The 19733-nt window shown below is 44.9% G+C and overlaps 1 protein-coding gene and 1 long non-coding RNA gene across 6 annotated transcripts in view; one reads left to right on the top strand and one right to left on the bottom strand.

The window, feature by feature from the left end:
- SPA17 (sperm autoantigenic protein 17) overlaps window positions 1-13268 on the top strand; it is a 31443-nt gene extending 18175 nt beyond the window's left edge. Inside the window, exons 1-5 of one of the 5 annotated variants that reach the window (XM_081891224.1) lie at window positions 97-245; window positions 6426-6611; window positions 9657-9727; window positions 10314-10379; window positions 12961-13268. In XM_081891224.1, the coding sequence (XP_081747350.1) occupies window positions 6458-6611; window positions 9657-9727; window positions 10314-10379; window positions 12961-13155 (486 nt within the window). In that variant the 5' untranslated portion in view covers window positions 97-245; window positions 6426-6457 and the 3' untranslated portion in view covers window positions 13156-13268. Of the gene's footprint in view, window positions 1-96; window positions 246-411; window positions 683-6425; window positions 6612-9656; window positions 9728-10313; window positions 10380-12960 lie in introns of those variants that run through there. The other 4 variants (XM_081891228.1, XM_081891225.1, XM_081891227.1 and 1 more) reach the window with 4 other exon arrangements.
- LOC309358274 overlaps window positions 1-19733 on the bottom strand; it is a 68730-nt gene that overhangs the window by 15081 nt on the left and 33916 nt on the right. The window lies entirely within an intron of this gene.

Raw genomic sequence — 19733 nt, 5'->3', positions numbered from 1 at the left:
GGCTGAGGCGGCTGTGGGGGGGGGGGGCGTCGCGTGACGCCGCCGCCGTTTGTTGCGTAAGGCCTTCGCGAACCCCTGAGGCGGCTGCCGGCTCCCGCTCCGCCCCGCAGAGTCCCAAGTCAATGGGCCCTGACTAGACGCGACAGGAGCGCTGGCTCCCCTGCTTCGGCCAAAAGGCTTGGCCTCGCCACCGCCTCCTTCTCTGGCCACGCCGCGAGCTTCCCCTTGCGTAAACGGGCAACCAGGTGAAACCCGAGGGCGGCGCTGAGGCAGTTTCAATAAGCGGAGGCCTCGAGTGGGCGGGCGGGGGAGGGGGCGAAACTTTTGCTTGAAAGGCGGGTCCGTCGTCCAATAGGTGGGCGGCTCCGGGCATCCGAGAGGCGGGCCTTGGCTTGGAGAACGAATCCGGGGCTGCGCGAGAGCGACCGGCCGACAGCTCCACTAACGGTTCACTCTCTTATGTCCCTCCCCGCTTGCCGTCCCGTTTGGGGTTGCCAAGGCAACTGACAACAAACGCAGAGCTTTTCTCTCGGTTCTCTCAGGCGAGTTGAGAAAAAGGGCTGAGAGGTGGGGTTTCGTTGTCGCTCCCGCCGCTTCCTCTCCCGCTCCCCACAGTCAAATAGGCCGAGGTGGGATAAGACTGAGAGGAGCGCGAGGAGCCACTTTGTGACGTCACCTTCAGGTGGGGCGGGGCGGGAGAGGGCGAGTGTTTCTGAGCATGGGCAGAGTGCCTCGTCCACACGAAGGGCGGCTAAGCCAGGCAGTGGGGAGTAAGTGGGTCTACGGCTATTCCTGGCTGTTGGCCCTTCTGGTTTAGGGCTGCTGGGACCTGAAGTTCAGCAACGTTTTGAGGTCCACAAAATCCCCGCGTCCCCAGGGTGCTTCCAGTGGTGCAACTCGGCCGATGGGATCCCGCCTCTAGCAGCCCAGTTCAGGGTGCGCCTTTAAAGTGGATTTCATAAACTCTGTGGGACTTATTTGCGCTGAAGAAAGTGAGGGGAAAACTCACTGGATAATAATAATAATAATAATAATAATAATAATAATAATAATAATAATGGCAGCTGAGTTGGGGGACTGACAATAATAATAATAATAATAATAATAATAATAATAATTTATTTCTACCCTGCCCATCTGGCTGGGTTTTCCCAGCCACTCTGGGCAGCTTTCAACATAACATTGAAATCAGAATAAAACTTCTAACATAAAAAACTTCCCTAAACAGGGCTGCCTTCAGATGTCTTCTAAAAGTCGGATAGTTGTTTATTCCCTTGACATCTGATGGGAGGGCGTTCCACAGGGCAGGTGCCACTACCGAGAAGGCCCTCTGCCTGGTTCCCTGTAACCTCGCTTCTCGCAATGAGGGAACTGCCAGAAGGCCCTCCGAGCTGGACCGCAGTGTCCGGGCAGAACGATGGAGGTGGAGATGCTCCTTCAGGTATACTGGGCCGAGGTAGTTTAGGGCTTTAAAGGTCAGCACTAACACTTTGAATTGTGCTCAGAAACGTACCGGGAGCCAAGGTAGGTCTTTCAGGACTGGTGTTACATGGTCTTGGTGGCCACTCCCAGTCACCAGTCTAGCTGCCGCATTCTGGATTAATTGTATTTTCCGGGTCACCTTCAAAGATAGCCCCACACAGACTGCATTGCAGTTTTCCAAGTGGGAGATAACTAGAGCATGCACCACTCTGGCGAGACAGTCTGCAGGCAGGTAAGGTCTCAGCCAGTACGGGATTATATTTGCTTCATGCGACATCATGTTACCTCCTTGCAAACAAATCAATATCAAAATGAACATTCAGAGAATGAGTTGTGTGGAAGTAACCAGGGATTGTTACTCTTGCATTTGAAAGCAGAGCATCTGCCTTATGTTTGTGTGTGCAGATTCCCAGCAAATGGGAGACTCGGGGCACTTCCAGACCTATTTATTGTCCATTTATTCACATTTGTTGGCATGTGATTGAATTCCACCTGAAATTAGTGACAATCTAGAAGTGGCTCAGCTCCTCTTCTTCCAGGAAGTGCTTTTAAAAAAAGATCATTATAAAATAATGGAATTGGAAAACAGGTCACTAATCCCTAATAATAGGTATAGCTCATTACAAGTCATCTTTTAATATATTTTTAGATTGTTGTAACCTGCTCTGGGACCTCATGGTGAAGGGAGGTTAAGAAATTAATCATAAATTAATAATATCAACCATGTTGAATGGTAACATGTTAAAGATAGACAAGAATAAAACGAGTTGGGGGAATTGCTGGGGCCAAAGATGTCTGTGACATTTCTATGCTGATCTCAAAGATAGAACAAGAAAGCACAGTGACCAGTAAATTGTACATTGCCCTAGAATCCTAAACAAATTGAAGGGTGCTATATAAAGGTGCTATATATGTTTTAAAATTAAAAATAATGGTCATTTTGAATTGAACCTTGAATGTAGACGTTTCTGTCTGTTTTGTCAGTAAGCTACTAAATCCACAGTTTGCAGCTCAATCTCGTGCATATTTACATAGAAATAATAGTAATTATTATTTATAACTTGTTGCCCCAGCCACTATGGGCAGCTTCCAAAAGAATATAAGAAAAGCACAACAGAACATCAGACATTAAAGGTTTCCTGATACAGGGCTGCCTTCATTTGTCTAGGGGAGGGCATTCTGCAGGGTGGGTACCACTACCCGAAAAGGCCTTCTGCCTGGTTCCTGTAGCTTCACTTCTCACAATGAGGAAGCTGCCAGAAGTCCCTCAGAACTGGACCTCAGTGTCCGGGCTAAACAATGAGGGGGAAGATGCTCCTTCAGGTATACAGGACTGAAGCTGTATACTCACTTGAGTATAAATCCCACTGAGTTCAGTGGAACTTATTCTCAAGTAAGTGTTCCCAGGACTGCAAGCAGCTACAGGCAGTAGTTATACCACAATTTAAAATATTTTCCCAAATAAAAATTACAAATTCATGTAAGTTTTGCATTCTGATCCTTTGCAGGCAGCTCAGAATGCAGAACCCATTGAGGTCAAGGAGACTTAAGTATAGTTTGATTGCAATCACAGTTACCGTATTAGCAGTACATTACTATATGTTTACTGAGAAGGAAGTTTCACTGTTTTCAGTGGTGTTTATTTCCAGGTGGTTAGCATAGAATTGCAATCCTATACATACTTAATTAAGAGAAAGTCCAATTCTGCTTGTTGTGGAGTACTTAGACATGTACGTATAAGATTACACTGTTGAAAGTGTTTGCGAATGTATGAGTTTGTTTCCTGTTTCCAGATCTGAGTACTTGCGCTTCTAATTACATCCATTAGGGTAATGAGAGGTGCACAAACTCATATTTGTAACCTCGCTCAAGCTGTGAAGGTAAACTGTGACTGTATAAAAGGCAACTGAAATTTTAGCAGAGGTGTAATATGTCTGAATAGAATGAATTAAGGCTACTATCTCTGCTGTAACTCCTGCATTCCCTGACTTTGCTTGCTACTAAATTCATAAGTAGAATTTTACAACAAACTGTTGTCATTTAATATCCTAGAGTTTATTTCTAATGGCAGACTGAGGAAACAGAGGTGCTCTATTGAATCTTTGACTTTTGTATTGACTGCTTTGCTGTGCTTTTAAACATCTGTTTGAACTGCAATTAGCTAGTGGAAATATGTACTCCCAAGCTTTAAAAAGTAGAGCCCATTTAACCAAACCTTGGTGAGTTAAGTGTATGAACTTTAATCACATAAACAGATAAATTTGCATATGGGGGGATTTCTGCGGAAGATAGCATACTTTTTGTGTTTAGATGATGCATTCAAGCATAGCCTATGTACAACAGTGCTTTTTTCTGGGGGAATGCAGGGGTATGCATACCCCTAAACATTTTGTGAACCTAAGTTTGGCATCATTGAGGGCAAGTATTTCAATATGAGTAGGAAAATGAGAGTAACCCTAAACATTTTTTAAAGAAAAAAGCACTGTGTACATACATCAGTAATTTTATTTGTATATCACCTTTCCACTGTTCAAACCATGCTCAAGGTGGCTTGCAACATGAAAAGTATACATGCTTTCATAAATTGCAACAAGATATATAATTAATAAATGAACTCTGCTTGAGGAAGGTTGCATCTCTCTTTTTAGGCTAGCTTCAACACAGACACTCACAGACCCCACTCTCTATGCTCTATCTAGACCAGTGTTTCCCAACCTTTTTTGGGCAAAGGCACACTTGTTTCATGAAAAAAATCTCGAGGCACACCACCATTAGAAAATGTTAAAAAATTTAACTCTGTGCCTATATTGACTACCATATTTTTCGCCCCATAGGACGCACCGCCCCATAAGACGCACCTAATTTTTTGGGGGGAGAATAAAGAAAAAAAAAATTTTCCCCTCCCCAGGCACGGGGCAGGCGCGGGGGAAGCCCAAGCTTCCCCCGACCCCAGCCCCCAGAACAGCCTGATATCCGCAAGCCTAGGGAGCCACACTGGTCTCCCCAGGCTTGCGGAGAGGTGCGTGAAGCCCGGGGGCGCTCTTCAGCGCGCACCAGGCTTCGGGATGCAGGCAGCTCTGCGCTACCCTCCAGAGCCCCGTGCGGCTTCGCGCTGGGATCCGGGGGGTGGCGCGGAGCTGCAAGAAGCCCTGGAGCGCAGGCAGCTTCGCACCACCCTCCGGAGCCCCGCGCGGCTTCGCGCCAGGATCCAGAGGGTGGTGCAGAGCTGCAGGAAGCCCTGGAGCCCAGGTAGCTCCGCGCCACCCTCCGGAGCCCCGCGCGGCTTCGCGCCGGGATCCGGGGGGTGGCGCGGAGCTGCAAGAAGCCCTGGAGCGCAGGCAGCTCCGCACCACCCTCCGCAGCCCCGCGCGGCTTCGCGCCGGGATCCGGGGGGTGGCGCGGAGCTGCAAGAAGCCCTGGAGCCCAGGTAGCTCCGCGCCACCCTCCGGAGCCCCGCGCGGCTTTGCGCCGGGATCCGGGGGGTGGCGCGGAGCTGCAAGAAGCCCTGGAGCGCAGGCAGCTCCGCACCACCCTCCGCAGCCCCGCGCGGCTTCGCGCCGGTATCCGGGGGGTGGCGCGGAGCTGCAAGAAGCCCTGGAGCCCAGGTAGCTCCGCGCCACCCTCCGGAGCCCCGCGCGGCTTCGCGCCGGGATCCGGGGGGTGGCGCGGAGCTGCAAGAAGCCCTGGAGCACAGGCAGCTCCGCACCACCCTCCGCAGCCCCGTGCGGCTTCGCGCCGGGATCCGGGGGGGTGGCGCGGAGCTGCAAGAAGCCCTGGAGCGCAGGCAGCTCCGTGCCACCCTCCGCAGCCTCCTCCAAAGGGCGCCCCGCGCTCCGCGCTGCAGGCTGCCGCCCGCAAGCCTTGCGCGCGGGGGGGGGGAGTTCCCCCAGGCGCCCAAGGCTTGCGGACAGCTGCGCGAAGCACGGGGCGTCTTCCAAAGGGCGCCCCGCGCTCCGCGCTGCAGGCTGCCGCCCGCAAGCCTTGCGCGCAGGGGGGGGAGTTCCCTCTCCCGCCTCCCTCCCGCGGCACACCAGGCAAGGTCTCACGGCACACTGGTGTGCCGCGGAACACCGGTTGGGAAACACTGATCTAGACACACAAGAGTCATCATCAGTATCCAAGGACACATTCCAGTCAGGGGAAAATTATTTACAGATGGTGCAGCTAGAGAGGGTGTGTAGGCTAGGGACATTCTGATGGTCAGCTAGAAATTCATGAAGAACCACATCTGGCCCAGCCCTGCACTAGGGTCTGCCTACAACAGCAGCCCTCTCAGTGTCTGACCATTCACCATGAAGTCAGGAAGTCATCGGGATTGAGGCAGGAGGTCCCTCCTCTTACAGGAAGATCTGAGGCTGCCTTCCTAGCTTTCCTTCATGCTAGCTGCACCCCCTTTCTTGAAGAAAAAGGGAGTTATTCATGCAAAAAACATCATGTTAGAAGAGGAACATCTCTTGTCTTTCATTTGTGGGCATTTTGCCTTGATATGGCACTTGTATTAAAAATAATTTTAAATTACTTCCCCCCCCCCCCACGGCATGGCTTCTCTAGTCTCATAGTAAGAAAGAGAAGGAAGTGCAGTCTGTGGTCCTGAAAGAAAATTATTTTAAGTTAAATGAGTTCTTGTTTTGCGTTGATCAAAACATTTTTCATCAACAGATCTCATAAATAAGGCATTGCAGGCCCAGAGTAAAGCTGCTGTTGCAGATTTCTGAATATCAGATAGCAAATTGCAGTGATGATTATTGTTATTTTGTGCTCTTTGTGTCTCAAGTATAATGTAGGCATTTGTGTTCACGCTTCATTCAGTAAATGATGCAGTGGGTGGGGAATGTATGAGTTTCAAAACTTCAGTTGTAATACCTGTAACATCTGTATATATTAGACCAACAAAAATTCTGTTTTTCAGATACAAAAATAATGCATTTCTCTTGTTAATGAAGCTGCAGGTGGGATAGAAACCTATTGAGAGACAATGTCCATTCCATTCTCCAACACCACTCAACGCATTCCTCCAGGATTTGCAAATCTGCTCGAAGGGCTTGCCAGGGAAGTCTTGAGGAGCCAGCCTGCGGATATACCAAGCTTTGCAGCCAAGTATTTTGAAACTCTTCTCATTGAAAGAGAAAGTGAGCATAAACTGAGATAATTTCACATATGTTTAACGTAAATGTGCACACATTCTTCTCCCTGAGGAAAGATCCAAACCAACCTATTCCTATGCACGGTTATTCAGAAGTCCCCCTGTATTCAGTGGGACTTCCAGGTAAGTGTGTACAGCAACCTTTCTCAACTGGTGCCCTCCAGATATTTTAAACTACAGCTTCTATCACTCACAGTCTTTCAATAGTCAGGGATGATTGAAGCTGTCCATAGCATCTGGAGGGCAGATGTGGAAGTCTACTGTTTGTGGTTGCAGCCATAAAACACTACCCAGTGCTAGTTTTACACAAACAGAGGCATTTTCTTTAGGTCATGGGAAACCTAGATTGGTGGGATGGGAAGAAGAAAATGCACTGGAAGTCTGAGGGTGCAGAGAAGACATGTTCCTCTTTCCCTTCTTGGCCATTTGGTGTTCAAGTACAGAGTACATGGCTTGCTCTGTGAACAAGGAGCAAAGATTCCACATCTTTACACTTCTCTTTCCCAAAATAGAAGGTTTTTCACACACTGTTCCATTTTGACCCTCTACTAAAAGCAGGTGTAGGACTTTCCTGTCTACTTTATATATAGGTACTATCCAGGAATGTGTGTTGATAGTTATAGGATTGCGTCTTGAGGCAAGGAAAAAGCCCCTGATGGATTTGAAGCCCCTTTCTTCATTTGAAGCTACTTGACAGCAATCCAAGTATGATTAATTTCATGTTGTTGTGGCCTTCTCTTGATAATGTGGTACTCCTAGTTCTTTGGGAGAATTTTTATGAAGCATTTTTAAAAAAATAGCCGGCCGGAGGAAGCAGGCTTGCTGATTGACCAAGCTACAAACATGTGGTGGTGTTTTTAATTGCAGGATGACTCACAGTGAAGCTCAGAGCTATTTGGCCTCTTTTTTGTTTTTAAAATGTCTAGTAAATGACACTTTTGGAGAAGGTTTATAGCGTTATGCAAGGGAAGTGAGTGAGCAGTGAATGTTCTGGGTGCAAGAGAAAGAACCCCTTACCATCTCATATACTTAGTTTTCCTCTTCCCAGAGGCAATAATCAGTTGTGCCTCAGAGCTGCAGGTAGAAGCCTACACTTTTTTGCTTGGAATGATACCCTCCTTTCAAAATACACTGTTCTTTAGCAGACCTTCAGAATGTAATTGGTTCTATACGTGTAGATGTTGCTAGGCAGACTGACACTCAGGAGGGTTATTTTAATTTTATAGGGCATGCAGCATCAGCAGTTTCATAATGGGGTTCTGTGAGTTCTACACCTTATCCACCTGGCCCCGAAACACAAATTGTGAAGCCAGATTTTATTATGCAACTTAAGGACACCGTGCAGATCTGTCTGTATAAGCAGGACAGGAAAAATATTTCCAAACACGGGGAGCCAGGCTAAGCTTCTTATGTTTGCTTTTTAAGAGTCTAAAAAGTCATGTTTAGGACAGGGATGGAGAGAGAGCATGTCACCCTCCAGTTGTTGAACTACAGTTACCATCAGTTCCAGCCTGCATGACTCACATACTGGGAGCCAATGTAGGTCTTTCAGAACCGGTATTGTGTGGTCTCAGCAGCCACTCCCAGTCACCAGTCCAGCTGCCGCATGAGTTGAAGATGCCATTATATATCTGTTATTGTGAATCACCTGGACTCTTCCCCCCCCCCTTTGGTTGTGTTGACCCCCCCTCTCTTTCTTGAGTTCAGTATTTTTTTAAAGGGGCTTTCATTTCTATCCTACCTTTCCTCCAAAGAGTTCAAGGTAGTGCACCCACTTTATCCTTGCAACCTGTAATGTAGGCTAGGTTGAGAGTAGCTCTCCTAAAATGACCCAGTGAGCTTTGTAGCTGGGTGGATATTTGAACTGATATCTCCTTGGTCTGAGGCCGTGAAATATAACCTTGTGAGCATTTGTTTTGTTGTTTATGTTTTTAAAAATATTTTACTGGCTCAAGGTAAACTGTTGAACTGTATGAACGCCTTAAGCCTGTTTGTGTATTCCAGCCCAAAAGCAGGCTATGCATCTAAAAAGAAAGAGTTTGGGTCACAGGACACTGAGATTGTTTCCCACCTGTTACTAATGTACCTGTGGATGTTGTCTGCTTAGGATGGGTGATGATGAACAGAGTGGAATAAGCAGTTGTATGCAAGATGGGGCTGGTCCTCCAAAGCAGTACAAATGAAGTAGCAGCTCTCAGTTTGTGGGACCTGAAGTAGTTGCTGAAAACAGATATAGGCAGCAATACTATTGATACTTTCTTGGGAGTAAATGTTTATTTCTCAGGAGACGTGCATAGGATTGCAATGTACTAACTCCTTTTTGCACCATCTGTTACTTAAAATGGTATGAGTAGCCAGTATAGTCACTTCTCATTTTGCCACCCAACTGTCCTTGATTACCATTCTACTTCCCACCTACTCATGCAAAATTGGATACCTTAACTCAGTAAGATTGGGCAAATGTTTCATGACGTGTATCATTCCAGCTCTTACTCTACATTTCTTTCATTGTCAGACCCTTTTTCCCTGTCGAAAACAAGATGTTTTAAAGCATTGTTTTGCCCAGTCACTCATTTACTATAACCCATCATACTTGGTTGTTTCTGCTCTTTTTTTGGAAGGAAATACATGTGTTCTGACTTACAATCCTGACTCAACTCCATAGAGAATTTTGCAGTTGCTTCCCCCTTTGTCTTGCACTTGGCTGTATATAAGTACACAGGTGTAAGTATAAATAGTTGAGAGATTTTGAAAAGAAAAATAATCCTACAACCCCTAAAGCTGAAAGTGCATAACTAGACCAAGACATGTTACTTGATACCTGCATTTCATTGCAGCTGCTACTCTAAATACTTGAATGGATAGCTTATTTTGGGTTTGTCCCCAACCAAACTGTACTTAGAGTAGACACACAAGAACAACAGATCCAAGTTAGCTATGCCTATTTAATTTTAGTGACCAGCATTGGATATGGCCCTTATTTCATATAAAATAATTCAGTGTTTATTTTCTTTTACAAAACTCTGTTTAGAAAGTGGTTATGATCCATGTGAATGGGGAGCAAAAATAGATGACCGATACTACAATAACCATGCCTTCAATGTAAGTCTTATTTTATGGTGGGCATATTGGGGGGATGGGATGGGACTAACAGGCCAGAGGGTGTGGGCAGAGACAGCTTAGTAGCATAGGAAGCACTGTGGTGCTTTGAAAGGGCAGGTTTAAACATCTGCCACCGCCCCCAAATCGCTGTGCCTGAACTGAATCAAAAGCTCAGAAATAATTCTAGGTGCTCATTTAACACTTGAATGTGTCAATTGTGTAACAGTACTATGGAAGGTGGTAGAAAAAACAAATGTGTTTGTTGATTTGGTCACAGAGGCTATCAAGGCACATAGTCCACCCCTTCCTAGACTGTGGGTGAGGCACTTGTGACCTTAAATGGTGACACACTTCAGTTCCCATCAATCCTGACTCACGTTGGTTGAGGAAATGGAGTCCGACAACATCTGGAAAGCTACAAGTTCCCTGATCTAGAGAAAACCACCCACCCAAATGATTGTGAGCAACTCCCTGACCCTTCTCATCCTACACCTTGATTGGGTTTGAACTGAGTATCACCTGTACCACTAGACTCTGGTACTCTTCTTGAAAGCAAGTGCATTGAAAATAGCCTTTGTTTTTGCAGGAACTTGCACCACCAGGAGGTGGAGATAAAGGAGAGGAGAAGAAGGAAGGATCTGAGGCACAGCCAGTAAGCAATCTTCAATGAGTTCACTGTACTTTTCTTGAACCTGAAGACCATTCTCAGCCCTTTGCTACATAGCTAAATCACTACTGACCTTGCCATGTTCAAAAGCTGCCTTGAGGCCAGAGTAATCTTTGCATAGAGTGCAGCAACAGTCAATTTGTCAAGATCTTTTCACTTTTCTAAGTAATTTCCATTGCTTTTTACAGAGGGAGGCATCCAACTAAAACATCCCATCATCTTCCCACCATGTGCACCCTGTGCCTTCCAGAGGGTTAAGGGAACCCCAAGAACAGATTGGGGAGGGGGGAGAATCTGTTGCACAAACGGAAATCCTTCTGAACACAGGACTGTGACTTACCAACTTAGCTCTACTTTGGATACAACCCAGAGACTCTCATCGGTAGCAATCTATGGAGTCTCTTCTTCCCTGCATGGATTCCAGTTTCAAATCCCTAGTTGCTGATGCACTGAAAAAAATCCTTCACTTGAAGTTAAATGCATGGAGGGGGGGTGGGGGGGTGGGGGAGAGAAATTAGTCTAGTCACATAAGTGAGAGCAGTTAACATATCTCTAAATCTGCTTTGGATAAAGTGGCAGACAGTGGCAATGTAGTGTAGGAAAAATAAAACAGAAAATTTTCTAATGGAAAGTTTTCCCATTTCATAAATTAATTAGTAACTATGAATAGATGCCACTTGCAAATGCAATATTAGGTAAGCTTGATGGTGTCAGGTCCTTAGTTTTAAATACAGGTAGAAGAAACTGCGAATTAGCTCTCTCCCCAATGTAAGTAGTGGGGTAGGGCAGAGGAGATAGGGGTGGGCAGTTGTCTCACTCAAATCAAGTAAAGAAATAAAAACACTTAACTAACTGACCAATTGCAGATAACTCGGTTCTGCCCCCCTAACATAAAGTCTGCCCCCCCAAATTAATCCTGGCTACGCCCATGCCCTCTCCAAGGCATCAGGATATTTTCCTAAGCAAATTGCCCTAATCTGTATAGAAATCTTCTGGAAATCAACATCATGGGCAGCTGGCCCTATTTCAGGCATAGGCAAACTCTGGCCCTCCAGATGTTTGGGACTACAATTCCCATCATCCATAGCTAACAGGACCAGTGGTCGAGGATGATGGGAATTGTAGTCCCAAACATCTGGAGGGCCAGAGTTTGCCTATGCCTGCCCTATTTCTAACATTTCCCCAAGACACCTGGATGTTTGAGTTGGATCTCTGAACCTGCAATCAAAGGGAGCAGCTCATCACTGAGAGCTATGTTACACCTTTGTTCAACAAGTTCCATCAGGGAAAATGTAGGCACAGCCCAACCAAGTGTTTAAAGTCCCATTGCTTTCTATGAAAAAGGCTTGCAGTGTGAGCAACACCATAGGACTAAGGTGAAACTGTCATGCTTCCTTGTTATTTCTACTGTTGCTAGAAGGTGTAATGTTAATTTAATCTTGTTATATTTATACTCTATTATTGAAATACTGCTTTTTGCATGCAGTTATAATTGCTATTGTGTTGTTTTATGATGTTACTATGAAATTGTTCTTGCAATGTTGATTTTGAGGTGTAGTACTCTTTTCTTTCTTGTAAACCACATTAAGCATGCTTCTTTTTGTGGAAAGGCAGCAACAAATAGGATGATGGTTAGGGCTGGGGGATATCTGGTTTTCAACATCATGATATACCGCCCGATAAACATATCACCTGCTATGCCACTGTATCACAATATCTGAAATAATGTGGGAGCTATGTAGAGGCACTGACTGGCTTAATGGTTTTCTTCGCATCTTTTTGCATAACACACACACACAACATGATTCGCAATATATTGGCAGGTCAGAAATTATGAAACCGGTATCATGATATGGACTTAAAGCCGGTTTTGGACAATATATTGGTATATTGCCCAGCCCTGATGGTGATGATATGCATATTTAGTTAGAAGTAAGCCCTGCTGTGTTTGTGGGGATTATTTCCAGGTAGGTGTGCAGATATTTGCAGGCTTAAGCTTCTGTTCTATTCACCCATTGAAATCACTGGGATTTGAAACTTCTTAACTATGGATGAAGTGTACCCTCTGTATTTTGTAACGTTTGAATGACATTGAAGCCTTTGTCCATTGCAGGCAAACAGATTAGGCAACTGCAGCCTATGGCATTGCTCCCCTCTCTTCTGGTAGGGGATTTTTTCTTCTTGCATCCCAAGGATGAACAGTTGGTAATATCTAAATTCTGAGTGCTAAATTCTCACATTTTTAGCAGACAAAACTTCCTTTGAAAAAATGATGGAAAGTTGCCCAAGTGACATATAGAACATCTAGCACTAAAAATAGTCCTGTGAATATATTGTGGAAAGTACATATTTAAAAAATGACAAAACAAGTTGGATTTTGTTTTCCCACCCACCCTAGGTCTCATAAACCACCTTCCAAAAAGCCTTTGGAATAATGGAGGTTTGAGTTACTTTTAAAGCTCTCACTCTCTTTTTCAAAGAGAGATCTATATATCTCTTCAAACCCCTCAGCTGGTTAAAGGCAAAGCTTAGACATGTACATTTGTTTTTCTTTTCCATTATAAAGGAGGGAGGAGTGGAGAAACCACCAGCAGCTATGAGTCTTATGAGCCTAACTGAAGAAGAGGCTGCTACAAAAATTCAAGCCACATACAGGGGATACAGATCAAGGAGGAACACAAAATCCACAAAAGAAGAATTGGAAGAAGTGAGGGAGGAGGAGAAGGCACCAAGTGAACCTGAAAAGAAAGAGCCACAGTAATGCTACACAGCAACCTGCCAGCAGTCAAGTTTAGAAGTGGCGTAAGGCAAAGCCCCTGGGTCTGCTTTAGGAGCATGTGTCACGTTTATGAAATAAACAATAACCTTCAAAAACGCACCTTGTCATTCTTGGTGCTCATTAGCAGAACGGCAGCCTGAATCTGTTTTAAGGCACAAATAGTGAGTCTCCTACTACTTCATCATCCTTTTGGCTACATTGAGGAGCAAAAGGAGGTATATGATCTTATGGCCCTGTTAATAATTCATTTGCTAAGTTGTTGTGGTTCTCTGGATGTAAAGTGCAAAGCACCTTCATGAACGTTGTAGCCTGTACAATCAGACCTTGCTCTTGTCGTCTCCTTTTGTGGTTATGCCAGTCTTGGTGCCTCAGGTGGCTGGGTGGGGAATCTTTAGTTTGGGTAGGAGATTTTTATATATATAGTAAGCCCACGACGTGCATGGGGGTTACATTCCAGGGATTGTGCCTAAAGCCAAAATTGTGTATAGTCAAAAAACCCTTGGGGTTCAATGGCAGGCAGGATTGCCAAAGTCATTTCCCCCATAATTCTGCCCCCTTTGCACCTCCTTTTAATTTTTTAAATTTTTTTTTTGCCATGCTCCTAAAGCTGAATGCACACAAGTGAAATGTATTTAAACATGTTTGCCAGTTTTGACCCATGTCTAATTTTTCTTTGAATCCGAATCATGAACAACACAGACCAAAAAATATCATGGATTTTGGTAAGTACCTACTTTAACTTTACATCCAATGATATCGATGTTGAGTTTCAGTTTTAACACCAATACTGATTTTCAATTTTAACATGGTTCCTTTCATCCCTAGAACCAGGGGGTGGTTAAAGTTTTAAGTATACATACAGTGGTGCCCTGCAAGACGAATGCCTCGCAAGACGGAAAACTCGCTAGACGAAAGAGTTTTCCGTTTTGGAGGTGCTTCGCAAAACGAATTTCCTATGGGCTTGCTTCGCAAGATGAAAATGTCTTGCGAGTTCCTGCGGGTTTTTTCCCCTCCCCCCCCTTTTCTAAGCCACTAAGCCGATAAGGCGCTAAAAGCCGCTAATAGCGCTAATCCGCTAAGCCGTCAATGGGCTTGCTTCGCAAGGCGAAAAAACTGCTAGACGAAGAGACTTGCGGAACGGATTCTTTTCGTCTTGCGAGGCACCACTGTACATATTAGCCACAGCAGTCGAAAGAAAAAGAGGGTGATCCACTCTTTAAGCTTAAAATGAAATACACATATCTTATTTCTGTTTCTCAGTTAATATCCTGGGCTCTTGACTTTTAGTTCACCAGTCTTAGAATCATAGATCATAAAATCATCAAGAGTTGGAGCCCCCCCCTCCGGAGGGTTATAGTCCAACCCTCTGCAATGCAGGAATCTCAGCAGCCGTCCAACTTCCACTTAAAAACCTCCAAGAAAGGAGAGTCCACTACTTCTCAAGGGAGTCCGTTCAATTGTTGAACAGCTCTTATTGTCAGAAAGTTCTTCCTGATATTTAATCAGAATCTCTTTTCTTGTAACTTTAATCCGTTGGTTTGGGTCCTGATCTCTGAAGCAGGAGAAAACAAGCTTTCTCCATCCTACATGTGACAGCCTTTTAGATATTTGAAAATGGCTATCGTTTCTCCTCTCAGTCTCATCTTTTCCAGGCTAAACATATCCAACTCCTTCATAAGGCCTTGTTTCTTATAAGGCCTGGTTTCCAGACCCTTTTATCATCTTGACTGCCCTTCTCTGAACACATTGCAGCTTGACAATATTCTTCTTAAGTTCTGATCTATACAAACTAACATCAGGATCAGTTTTGAAGAGGGACCAGGATTACTTGCATCTCTTGACCCCTGCTTCCTTGACAACTCAGTTTAAGGATGTCCCACTGCCTACAGTGGAGCTTATTTGTTAGTAAATGCAGTGCTTTTTTTTCTGGGAGTACGCAGGGGGTACACCTAAACATTTTGTGAATCTTTGTACTTTTGTCCATTTACTGTATTTATTTCTCCCGATTTGAACTACAAAATGGTGATTTTCTTGAGTCAAAATTAGAGTACCCCTAAACATTTTTTTAAAGAAAAAAAAGCACTGAGTAAATGTGTGTTTAGGATTGTAGCTTCAGCCTGATTCACAAGGCCAGTACATATGTGAGGAAAGATTTTTGAAAGGTGAGATACAAATTTCTTAACTAAATAAAAGAATGTATATATCGAGAGAGCACACTATACCCTTGGTAAGGTTCTAGTAAAAGCCACACTGCTGAAGAACAAACAAAAGACTGTTACTATTTTAATGCAGACAGAAATGCTCCATTTCCATCAGAGAGTGATTGCCAAGGAAGACAAAACGAGAAACACATGGTTGCATTTCCATCTTACTGATACATATTTTAAATCGCAGTTGTTGGGGAGAGGGGTTATGCATTAGGGACTGTGGCATGGGATTAACCCTCCTCCCCGGAGATGCTATTTGCCCTGGGAGGAAATACTTGCATACTACCATGTACCCTACGTTTTCATTGCATGCTTGCCCTGTTTATTAAAAATGCTTTTAATTTTGCCTCGTACTTCTTTCGAGACTAGCTAGATGCTGTTGATTCCTGTATTCAGTGTATAAGCTTGTTCTCTCTTAGTTCCTTTTCTATATATCAAAATCTGTAATCAAGCTATTTTGATATTTTTGTGTCAGAACATACTCCCAGATAAAAGATGGAAAATGTAAACGTTTTGGCTACCTTGTTAGTGCAGTTAAGGAGTGTTCCTGGTTAGAAGCTAGAGGAATACAACACAGTATTTTCACACCAGTAATTACTGGTGTCACATGTATTAATCTTGCAATATTGTTAGTAAAACTACAACCACTAGATGACCCTCAGGGTCCTTCCAACTCTATGATTCTGTTATTCTAGTTGGGAAAGACAGCAACACTTCCCTTGCAGTCAACATAACGCTCGCTGTTGTTTTGGTGTACTATGAAAAAACGTGGGACATTCTATGAATTCTATGGAGTTCACATTGTGCAATACAGTAAAATACAGCATCAGAAATAAAAAGCAATGAAAATGCAAATAAAAATTATAGCACACCTAGTGCAGTGCATTATAGTTGCTACAACAGACGAAGAGAAGAATCAAAGTGGTCTGCCAAGACCCTCAAAATTTTTCAAGTAGTTCATGGGAAGAGGCAGATTTTTGGTACCATTGTTCTAGAGAATGTCTTTCTAATTCCTGGGGGTGGGAAGATATGCTTCAGTCATCAAAACCTTGTGGAACATTGTTCTAGACTTGGGATGAGGAACCTGCAGCCCTCCAGCTGTTGTTGCACTACAACTCCCATCATCCCAAACCTTTGACCATGCTGGCTGGGGCTCATGGCGGTCCAACAACATCTGGAGGGCCACAAGTCCTCCAGCCTAGTTCTAAATTTTTGTGTGTGAGATTGTATCTTATAAAAAAATAATAGTTATGTTAGGACACAGCCTGCCAAAACAAAAGCGGGGGGTTGTCATTTTTTCTTTGATCGAACACTTCCCTTTCCACTCCTCCTTAACAATATGTCTAAACCAATGATTGAAGAACAAAAGAGTTCCTTGCCTCCTTTGTGTGCTCGTGGGGTGGAAGATTAGCTCATCAGGAATCTTGTTTAATGCAAACTTAATAAATTGTCGCCAATAATTGGATATATCCCCAAGGTCTCTGCAATTATTACATGTGATCACCTGAGAGTTCTTACTCATAGCTCTGTGAAGGGTGTATTTTTAATTTTTTTTTTAGGGTAAGAACATTTGTGCTGCCCTGCTCCCATGTCTCTTAGGGAGAGAGAAAAGTGATCTACATGTGCTTCTCTCTAGATGATACTTAACGGTTCTAATTTTAGTTTCCCAGCATCTCAGGAGGCTGTCACAACTCCCTTCGTGAGGGAGGAATGTGGCATCTGCTATTATCGCAAGCGTCATGAATATGCAATAGCGAAAAGGAGAATAAAGTGCTATCGTGAGGAGGTCAGAGTAAAAACTCTTGGGCATGTGTCAAGCTGATTTCTTCTAAGCTGGTAACATCCACTGTGTTCCAAATGGATGAAGGGCAAAGGATTTCAGATACAGGTTTTCCTCTGTGGTATGAAGTAAAAGGAAAATTCATCAGATAACCTCTCTAAACTTCTCCCTGAGGAATAGCCATGTTGATCTCGCACTACGGCAAATGTCCTTAAAGCAGGAGTGGGGAACCTCTGACATCTGATTAGGCTTTTCAGGCATCTCCCCCATTTGGCTGACCAGGCCATTTTGGCCAAGGCACACCCTGCTTTACACCTGGTGCCCTGTATGATGTAGGGTGTGGCACAGGTAAAGACTGTAGGGCCAAAAACAGATTTGCAGGCACAGCTGATCAGCCACTGGCGGAGGAACAGGGGTGCGGGGAGAGTGCACCGCCCCCAGCGGCACTATCCCGGTGGGGTGCCATTGTGGCTCTCCGCCCCCGTGCGCTGGGCGCCACGCCCCTGCGGGCAGCGTGCCACGCCCCCAGAATACGCATCAGCCACGCCCCCGCCTGCTTTCCGTCTCACCGCCAGAGCTTAAAGCTCCGTCACTGTGATCAGCTGAGGTCAGGTGTTCAAGAGGTGGCTAGTTCTGCTCACCTGTCAAGAGTTCACCTGTGGGGGAGGGGAAGATAGGTTCCACACACCTGTCTTTAAAGGCTGAACCTTTAAAGGCTGAGCTCTTGTGAACTACATTGCACCTAGCAGATTTTTTTTTAAGGATTACGTTGAGTTTTGGTTACACAAATTTGTGAAGTCTTTAAAGAGCCACAACACATTCAGAGGATGGAATTTTTCCGGGGACTTATTCGCAAATCCAGGGACTGTCTTCAGGAAATGGGGATGTCTGGTAACCCTACTATAGCCATTGGGCTTCCAACACCCTGGTCAACTCCAATTAGTTTAGCTAATGGTGAGGGAAGATGGGAGATGCAGTGCAAAACCGTATGGAGAGCCAAGGTTCCCCACCAAGTCCTTTTTTGTGACAGTACTCCCTGGTGTAGAGTTGCACCCCTTTTTCTGATGGCCGTGGCACCCACAGCATTTTTATCAAGCCATGCATATTTCATACCATTGGCACCTGGACTCAAGTGGCATATGAAAGACTCCGAACGTAATAAATGAATAGAAACGATAGTATCGTAATAATCATTTTTAAAACAAGAATTCCTCGCTTGCTGCACTTGTTGAATAAGTTTGCACATGATCATAATTGCCCAAGGCTTATTAATCCTTTGCTATGCAGATGGTTGCTTTGGAGACTTCCAATTATGTGCTACACACACACACACACACACACACACACACACACACACAGGCACACCATTTCACTATATATGATTGCTTAAGAAGGTCATTATGCAGAGAGCCATGGCCAACAGGTTCAAAATGCTGAAGGGACATAACTTTGAACATTATCTCTGGTCTAATGTGGATAAATTCCTGGCAGTAATTGGCATTTGTGTTCCCAGGTCCCTCTGTACCGTTGTACATCCCCATAAAAGACGAAAGTAAGAACAGATCTGACCACACCCCTTCCAACGAAAGGGGTTATGGCAGGTGTGGGGCACCTTTGGGCCTCCATAGGTTACTGAACTACAACTCCCAAAAGCTCTGGGCGTTGGCCTTGCTTGCTTGAGTTGTAGTTCAGCATCTTCTGGAGGGCGAAAAGTTCCCGGCACCTAGGTTATAGGCGCAGTCATGATGAGCTCTTGCACTTCAAAATTTACTTCTAACATTTTAAGAAAGCCTGACCTGAGCTGCAAAATTGCTAGGGGTGCAAAATTTTGGCACCCGTGCCTCTCCAACACAGCTCTGTGCTTCCATCTCTGGGATCTGTTGAAAACGGCTTCTCTAAGCGAACCAGGAAGTGACCTCTGCAGACAATGGAATGACTCTTCTTTTCTTATCTCTGTGGCTGTGATCTCCTGGGTGATGCAGATGCTGTTAGGCAGCTGAATGCGCATGCATATTCCGTTCATCCCCCCCCCTGCATGGCTCTGGGCACTGGCAACCCACGCTATGCCACTAGGAACAGGTATTCCATAGAATAGTGGTTCCTAAACTGTGGCCCGCCTACCGTTGGGGCTCCCTTCCTTCTGCCCTACGTCAAAGTGGGCAACATCTGCTGCTGGGAAAGAGTTGTCCTGCCTCTGGCTCCACCCATCACTAATGTGCAGCTCCTGGAAGATTTCCCATGAGGGGACGCAGCCCTTCAATTGAAAAAAATAATGTTTCCCACCCCTTCCTTAGCGGGTATTCCAAATCATGACAGGACATAGAGAAAGCAGCATACAAGTATCTCTGAGGTGCTCTGAGGAAACGGTTGGCAACATAATGCCTCCAGAGAAGTTGCTGGACTACAACTCCCATCACACCCACCGTTAGCCATGGTGTGAGTTAAGAACCTAAGAAGATCCTTGCTGGTTCAGACGAGCAGATTCAGGTGGGACATTTTAAGGGCACCCAGTTTATCTGCAATTAGCTCGTCCCTCTCCAGTCAGCAAATTCAAACCAAGAAAGACTTGTGGT

This window comes from Podarcis melisellensis, assembly GCF_964234715.1.
Source record: "Podarcis melisellensis genome assembly, chromosome: 15".
Taxonomy (NCBI): Eukaryota; Metazoa; Chordata; class Lepidosauria; order Squamata; family Lacertidae; genus Podarcis; species Podarcis melisellensis.
This window is presented reverse-complemented; position numbering and strand designations above follow the sequence as displayed.